The following is an 8,092-nucleotide window of genomic DNA, read 5'->3' on the forward strand; positions in this document are numbered from 1 at the left end:
TTCTGACAATATTTCATCTACTCTGATTACAGCTGAATTGTAGCTGAGTTGGTCTCACCTAGAGAAATTGTCAAAGGACTGTTCATGTAGGTCAGTGACCTATTTTGCCATCATCTGACAGACATGACCAGTCATCAGCTGATCATAATAGTCATTTTTATTTGAAGTTGTTTAAAAAGTATAAGTAAGGATTTTTTCCCATTTCAATTCCTCTGACTTTTTGTGAGAAGAAATTACTCAGAGGTGCCAGGAGCGATTGAGTCTTGTGGGGCTCACTGTAACACTTCATAGGTACGTTTAATGTAACATAACGTGCTTTCCTCTAAGTATTGTATGCTTGTGTGGGGTGTTGTGTGTATTTTTAGGGATTTTTTTTTCAGAGGTCTTTTCTGAAGACAGTTATCAAAGCTGCCAGGCATTTGGTGTACGTATGCCTGTCAACACGGACCAGTTGGCATTCAGGTGAGGAGGCTGCAGCAGAGGTCGCACAGTCTCTAGCGGTACAGCAGAAGTTGCTGCCTCTTAGTCTGCCAGTTAGTGGGAAGAATGATGGTTGAAAGGTGATTAACACTTACTACACGCCTGGTTTCCCTTACCAGATCTCAGCTTCCTTACGAAAGGAGGAGGTCCCTACCTAGTCCAAGGATAGAGGAATGTGTTTATACTGAGATAAATGACGAATCTTTAGAACCATTTATTTTTTGACCTTTAGTCATGTTTGCTTTTTTCTGCCCCTGTGCTCTCGAACAGTGGAATTAGTCTGTAAACTGTTTTGAATTGATACAGTTAGAGCCAATGCTAACATCCAGTCCAAAAAAAAAGGAAAAGAAAACAAAAAACCCTGAACCAACAAACCTGGTGATGGCTGCTTTGGGATGGGAGAGGGTATGGGTGGTTACTTTTGTTTGTTACAGCTGAAACGTTTGAAACCACGACAGGCTGCCAAAACACAAGACTGTGTCAAGTGTAAAGGAGAAGGCTTCCGTGTTGGGGTATTTCAGTGTAACCAGGAAGAATTGATTTTGTTAACCTGAGTTACTAGGCAATTGCTAAGCTAATCAGAGTAAGTCACTGTAACTAATAAAACAGGGAGTGGATGTAGAAACTGATGTTAACAAAAATGAAGACGTTTGGTAAGGTGAGGCATTTTGATACAGTAAAAGTGAAATACTCTATTATGTACAACTTTTGTAAATGCTGGAAAAAGAAACGTCCATTCCAGCTAAATTATGCTATTAACAGCACGCGGCGTGATGTCGTTCAAAACACGCAGGTAACTGAGAGCCACAAGAGACCCAAGGAGAGGGGCTGTGTGGCTTCCTTTGCTTTAGCGTGCAGTAAGTACGGTGACTAACTTACCTGGTCAGCTAGATCCAGGAGCGCAGCAGCAGTCCCGCCGGCCGCTCTGCTTGTCCCTCCTGACAGCTGGAGTGCTGTGTCCGCCAGGAGCTCCTGGCCCAGCACAGCTTTGCTATAGTCAGCGCTGGTGCTGCTGGCACTGTGCCTCTGCCGTGTGCCCATTTCCCTCAAACCAAGAAACGGTGATCCTGAGCGGGGGGCACATTTCAAATCTTAGTTGTCAAACTTACAGGATGATAGCGCTTGATGGTCCATTAGAGCATTTAGCAAAGCATGTAATACAAAATCAGAAATTATAACAAGAAGCATGTATGTTTAATTTCATTTTGTAGGCCTTTAAAAGCTTTTCCATGATTAACTAATTCTCTTGCGTGAGAAACTTGTTTCTGTCATTTATCTGCATTGTCTACAGCTACAAGTAGTACTACTTGTGTGTTTGTAAATGAGCATTATTTTTTTTCAAATGTGCCCTCTTTTTTTGGCCTGTAACTAGAGGCAGCAGCTGTAGAGTGAATAGTTGTTCACTCTTACGGCACGAAGGAAGCAGTTTTCTGTTTGTGAAACAGGAAGGAGGAACTGAGCATTAACAACTTTATGGTCTTGATTTTGATTCTTTTCTTGTGATGTGGATGGATTTCAGCCTAATACTGAAATGTTAATGTTTGTCTCCCATTTAGAAAGGGAATTCTTGTTCTGGTAGTCTCACGGAAGACGATATTGTTCTGCTTAGGTAATCCACTGCTGCTGTTTGACTTGGAAAACTTCAGGCCTGTGTACTGCTCGGGGACTTCTTGCAGCAGCACTCCCAGTGGGCTTACAGAGTTTCAGTAAGGGGCTGAGAATACTTGGCAACTTACTGTCTTTGGAGCTTAGAAATCAAAGTATTTCTAATACGGCCAGCCCACGGCAGGGCTGTACAGGTATTTCTGCCTCTGGACCAAAGGCACGCGGTTGTACCGCCTTCTGTACAGGTTTTGCTGATTTTGCAGCTGGGCTGATGGTTAAAAGCAAGTCAGCTTCGCACGCACAGAGCTTTGCCTTTTCAGCGTCGGTACCAAGCCTGGTTAGTTTACTTCTCTGCTAACTCTTGGAAGGAAGCAAAATGAAAGCGTAAGATTCTGGTAAGTTGTGCAGGGCAGAACGAGTTGATGCTAGAGGAAAAAAACCCGTCTGTTGCTCTGAATTTGCAGGTAGTTACAATGGAATGTTAATTACGCTTAGAAGGGACAAAAGTAGTTTGGCAAATTTTTATGCAACTGAAATGCAGATTTCAGAATTGGAATTCTTTTAGTATGGTTCTATTGTGAGGCTCCTTTTGACTGGTTTTCTATCCAAGAAATATTTCTTTAAATTCTTTAAACAGTTTAATGAAGGATTAATCCCTTTCAGGAATTAATCAAATGGACTTTCAATTCTGCATTTCAGTAAGAGACAAAATTATTTTGAAACGGGTCTATCGCTTTATTTTACAAAGGAGTGTTTGTCTTTTGCTCTAGTCACCGGCTGGCACAGTAAAAATTGATCCAATTTCTTCTCTGCCTTGTAATAAATACATAACTTAGTACTTCAGAACATGCTGAATAGCTGTGTCATCTTTCATCGGGGTTTCTTCAACTCCTTGAAGCTCAGGAAAACAAAAGGACTTTCTGTATATTCTAAAAGAATCTCTCAGACAAAGGGAAAAGAAAAAATCAAAACCTGGAACTTCCGTGGAAAACATCCTGCCTCTTTCCTTCTCTTAACACGGCAGAGTGGGGTTTGGAGGCCTCTTACTCTCAGCAGTAGCTGGGCATAGGCAGACTCTTAGATAAGTAGATCATGGTCTTGTGTGGGTAGAGCTTGCTTAACTACTGGCAATTACTAACGGGGGTTAGCCGGATGTCCCATCCTCTTTCATGTCGAGCCTGCTCGCAGACCCGTGTTTTCATGATTCAAAACTTTATAAATGTTTGCAATGAATAAAATCAGCGCATTGTCCGACAGTAACTTGGGCAGTGCAACCACCTTTAAAAGGGCTTTTAGGTAACGTTTGGGAGCAAAGCTGGCTGGTTCCTATAAGTAACAGAGTCGGGGCAAATATACCTCTAGCAGATGGATTAAGTCATGTAAGCATTCGGTCAGGATTGACTGAAGTCCTTTGAAGAGAGTCTCATTGAACTGGTGGGGGTGGGGAAGGTTTCAGGAATGATATACCCAGATGTTTGCCGTTGCCTTAAGCTAAGCAGCCACATACAGCTCTGATTCTGCAATTAATGTTTACACATAATGCAGAATTACTGCTGCATTAATAAAAAAAAATATAAAAAAAGGAGAGATCACTTAGGCTTCACTTTTGTGTTTGAGCGGATACAGTTGCTTTGAAGGCAACTGTGAAACTGTTTTTGCAATAGTTTTGTTACAGTTGTTTTCTGAACTGTTTCCTGTGTTGTTTTCCTTCAGGTGTCTGAACGCCTAAGTCAGCCAGGAGTAGCCATAGGCTTGGCTTGGACTCCCTTAGGGGGAGAGATCATGTTTGTGGAAGCAAGTCGCATGGATGGAGAAGGGCAGCTGACTTTGACTGGTCAACTCGGAGATGTGATGAAGGAGTCGGCGCATCTTGCAATTAGCTGGTTGCGCAGCAATGCAAAGAGATACCAGCTGACCAACGGTAGGATGGGGGAGAGGGCAGGGTAGAGCTGTATTGCATTATGGAGACTGCAGGGATGCATGTAAAGGAAGCATTAATATTGCATGGAAATTAAATGTCCTAAAACTTGGTATGTTCAATAATTCAGCAGGTTGTAACATCGCTGAGTAACAGCGGAAGGTACTTGTACTCATTGTGGAAATGTATTAAGTGTTGCCTTAACGGAGAAAGGGTTTTCCAGCCATCAGTGCTACGCCGAGCAGGAAAGCAGCTCTGGAGCTCCTGGTTTGTAGCTCCTTCCCTGACTGCTGGCAGGCTGAGGCGTTAGTGGCCCGGCACACGGGTCAGTCGCGGCGGGGTATGAGCTTCTCTGCCGATTCTCCCTCCCTGCAACAACCCGGAGGGCTGGGGACAGCCTGTGCCCAGGTGCTGCTCCTTAGCTGTGGCAGACGCCACCTCTTACTCGTTCCCACTCAAGACACACAAAGCTGTAGTCTTCCTCTAAAATTAAGATGCCATTTCTGTTAAAGGAAGGTTTTCGTGGTATAAGTTTTAGTATTTTGAGCACTCGCTGGCTCTGTACGGTAGCCGTTAACGGCAGTGCAAGAGACTTTAGCAAGAAACTTTTAACTCTTGGTTTTTGCGTGAACCCCCCCAAGAGTTCTGGAAACTTGCTTGCTGGTTTCACCGTCAGCTGGAGTCAGAGAACCGTCCAGTATCTGTTGTTCCTTGTGGCAGTTCAGACAGGTGAGCCCAGGCTGAGCCGCTGTAGGAAATGCTGCTGGCGTAAGCTGTGTACACATGTACCTCCAGTCTGTGCTGTTATGTCCTGCAGGGTCAGGTAAGGTGAAAAGATCTAAATGAGAGATTTACGTGATAATATTGGTTAATGCTGCGTTTCTGGGGAGTGCTGATTTGGCAGTATGTTCTCTGAAAATTGACATTTATGATTTGGGACATTAAAAAAAGCCTTACAATTATGGGTAGAGATTCCTTGTTTTCTACATTAATCCCCACTCTGAATTTCCCAGTGCATGCAAATGCCAAGCTTATCGGTTAACTTGTTACGGTTTTGTCTAGGAACCTGGATGGAGCAAAGCCGCTTGGGTTTTCTTTTTGTTTGTTTTTCTAGGGCTTCTGCAATAGAGTGTTTTTTCAGCCTACTGTTTAAAAAATAGGGCTAAGACTTTTAGTTCTCGGGGGGGCTTTTGAAATAAAGACCAGGAATAAAATGGGTTTAGATTTTTCACATTCAAACCCTTCTTTTTTTTTTTTTTTCTTAAGCTTCTGGAAGTTTTGATCTCCTTGACAACACTGACATCCATCTGCACTTCCCAGCTGGAGCTGTCACAAAAGATGGACCATCTGCTGGTGTTACCATAGTAACCTGTCTTGCTTCACTCTTCAGTGGGCGGCTGGTGTGCTCAGATGTAGCCATGACAGGAGAAATTACACTAAGAGGCCTTGTTCTTCCAGTAAGTATCATCTGAGTAAAGACCTAAGTTGTATTAATTCTCCCTGTTCTGGATATAAAACCTGTTCGTAGCCAGCTACAAAAGCAAAGTCTTGCTGGATCGTTCCTTAGCAGCAATCCAGTCTCTTCTGGTGCAGTGGTAAGAGGCTGAGGGCAGCCAGCTCCTCCTCCTGTACCGCTCCTCCCTCTGCTCTGCATTTCACAGCAAAACCATAGCCCTGATGCTGTTTTCAGGGAAAGCACGTTAAAAGGGCTCGTTAGAAAGGAAATGCGGACATCTTAAAATTCAAGATGGTTCCAAAATAGGTATTGCAATTTCTAAACACGCTTTCTCAAACTATTCCTACGGCAGTCTTTCCAGTTTCGTTGAAAAGTTGTTTCTTAAAGCTTTTACAATCGTGTATAGGTGATTCTTGAAACCATCTCTATATATGTATTTTTAGATTTTGTTTCCTTGTATCTAGTTCAGCTGAACTGCGTTCCCATAAAGATTTTTCAAAGCCATGAGGGCAAAGGACAATTTTCAAAGAAATACCCCAGGCTCCATTTGCTCCTCAAAACTAAGTGATTAAGCAGATACAGGAGTTACCATCTCATGTCAAATGATGGACAAAGGAAGGATAATTTGGAAATACTTTGTTTCATGCAGTAGAGTAAACCAGCGAGAACATGACACGGCAGCAGGCTAGAAGCACCTCTGAAATAACCAGCGTTCTGCTAGCAGTTAAGACTGACAAGACCACCTGTTGTTCAAGGGTCCAGTGAAAAATAAATGCAGCATTAAGTGATCGGTGCAAGTCTGCCTTCCCAGTAAACCACCTGTATTGCACCAGTGACCAAATTCTGCCTGTTAAGGCGGGTGCAGAAATGAGGTACCTGCTCAACCAGGTTTGCCTTCGTTCGGAATGGCGCCTGGAATCTCGCAGAGAGCATCACTTCATGCACGCGAACGTGCCGTTAGCCGCCCCTGCCGCCTGGCAGCCGTGCGGTAAGCGCGCAGCATCGCCCCGCCTGGAGTGGCCAGCGCAAGGACTTGCCGTTCACTACTACCTCGTGTTACCGCAGCCTAAATCTTGCCCCTTGCGCTGTAACACACGGCTTCCCTTTCTGCTAAAGCCTTGTAAAATTACAGGTTCCTTCTGTAAGGTGGTCTTCACCTAGGATTAGAAAAGAGTTCAAGGGGGAAGAAGCTACAGCTGATGACTAAAAGGGAAAGTAATTTAAAACCCCTCTTTACATCTCGTTACAAACTCACACAGGTGGCTTATTGCAGTGACGCCTGGTTTTCTAGCGCAAAGCCCTCCCTGCGGTGTTGGAGCACGGGTCTGCAAGACCATTTTCCCCCAGAACCTATTACTGCCTCTGTCTTGAAAATTTTCTGTTCTAACGCAGGTACAGGCTTTCAGTGAACCATGTGAAACAACTGCGCTAGGAAAAATGGCCTTAAGGGGAAAAAAAATCCTGAAAAATAATGACTCTTCCATTATTGATACTCTTGTATCTGCATTGCTAGATTAATAACAAGAGGAAAAAAAATTAGAATGAAGTGTTACAGAAAGAGTACTGTAACTTATTAACATATTTTCCTCATTAAGCATATAATGAGCTAAAACTATGGCTGCATTTTTAATTGCTTTCCTAAGTGACTGGGGGAGGGAGAACCTTTCATTAAATTTAACTCCTGATGTGATTTGTTACACTAATTACTGTATTGGATTAGTGTCTTGCCTTTTTTTGATGTATATTTCTTCTCCTTATTAGGTTGGGGGAATTAAAGACAAAGTCCTGGCAGCACACCGAGCTGGCCTGAAGAGAGTTATCATTCCTCGAAGAAATGAAAAAGATCTTGAAGAAATTGCAGCGAACGTACGGCAAGATCTGACTTTTGTTACGGCAAGCTGTCTAGATGAAGTCCTTAATGCAGCTTTTGATGGAGGATTTGCAGTTAAGCCCAGAGCTGAGCGTTTGAATAGTAAACTTTAAGCAGACAGCCTGAGATTTCTTCTGTATCAAATGTAAGAGATCAGTAACAATCAGCTACATATGTACGAAGCAGAAGTATGAGCTAAACTTGATTGTTTAAAATGCGGGTGTAAATGCAATCAAAATAAAACTACTACTTCAGCAGTTAACAACCCCAAACCACGTTTTACCAGCATTTGCTGCTTTTTGCTATCGTCAGCAAAGAATCTTAAAAGAAATACTAATTTCCTGGTAGGTTCAAGCATGAGAAAGCTGAAGCCATTGAGAAAGTATTCCGTAGCTTACTCAGCGTAACGTATAGAAATGCCAGCAGCTGACAACATCCTTAAAGAGGACGCACCCAGGGGAATGCAAACAGGGAATGCTGTGCAGCAGGGAATGCTGTGCAGCCCCGTGAGCTGCATCCAGGGAACACGCACTGCGAGCAAGAGAGCCTCACCAAGGGGGCTGTTACCGAAAGCCATTTACTGCAAGGGGTTACTTACTTACTTACTTAGTGAGTAACATTGTGTGCTCAGGAGCAGCACGGGAAGAGCAAGGTTTCTGAAGTCTAAAAAATACGCTCGAGTGATCTGAAGAGAAGCAATAGGGTCTCAATTAAGTCCTTTCAGCGCTCAGTTCTAGTTTGTGGCAAGGTCAATGCAGACATC

General features: G+C 43.4%; 1 protein-coding gene across 1 annotated transcript in view; it reads left to right on the plus strand.

Moving 5' to 3' along the window:
* The window catches only part of LONP2 (lon peptidase 2, peroxisomal), a 43,212-nt gene extending 35,611 nt beyond the window's left edge, over nucleotides 1–7,601 (plus strand). The window contains exons 13-15 of the mRNA XM_037409510.1: nucleotides 3,799–4,006; nucleotides 5,270–5,460; nucleotides 7,221–7,601. Of these exons, the coding sequence (XP_037265407.1) occupies nucleotides 3,799–4,006; nucleotides 5,270–5,460; nucleotides 7,221–7,442 (621 nt within the window). The 3' untranslated portion in view covers nucleotides 7,443–7,601. The remainder of the gene's footprint in view (nucleotides 1–3,798; nucleotides 4,007–5,269; nucleotides 5,461–7,220) is intronic.
* Nucleotides 7,602–8,092: the final 491 nt, after the last annotated feature.

Source organism: Falco rusticolus, chromosome 15 (assembly GCF_015220075.1).
Source record: "Falco rusticolus isolate bFalRus1 chromosome 15, bFalRus1.pri, whole genome shotgun sequence".
NCBI lineage: Eukaryota > Metazoa > Chordata > Aves > Falconiformes > Falconidae > Falco > Falco rusticolus.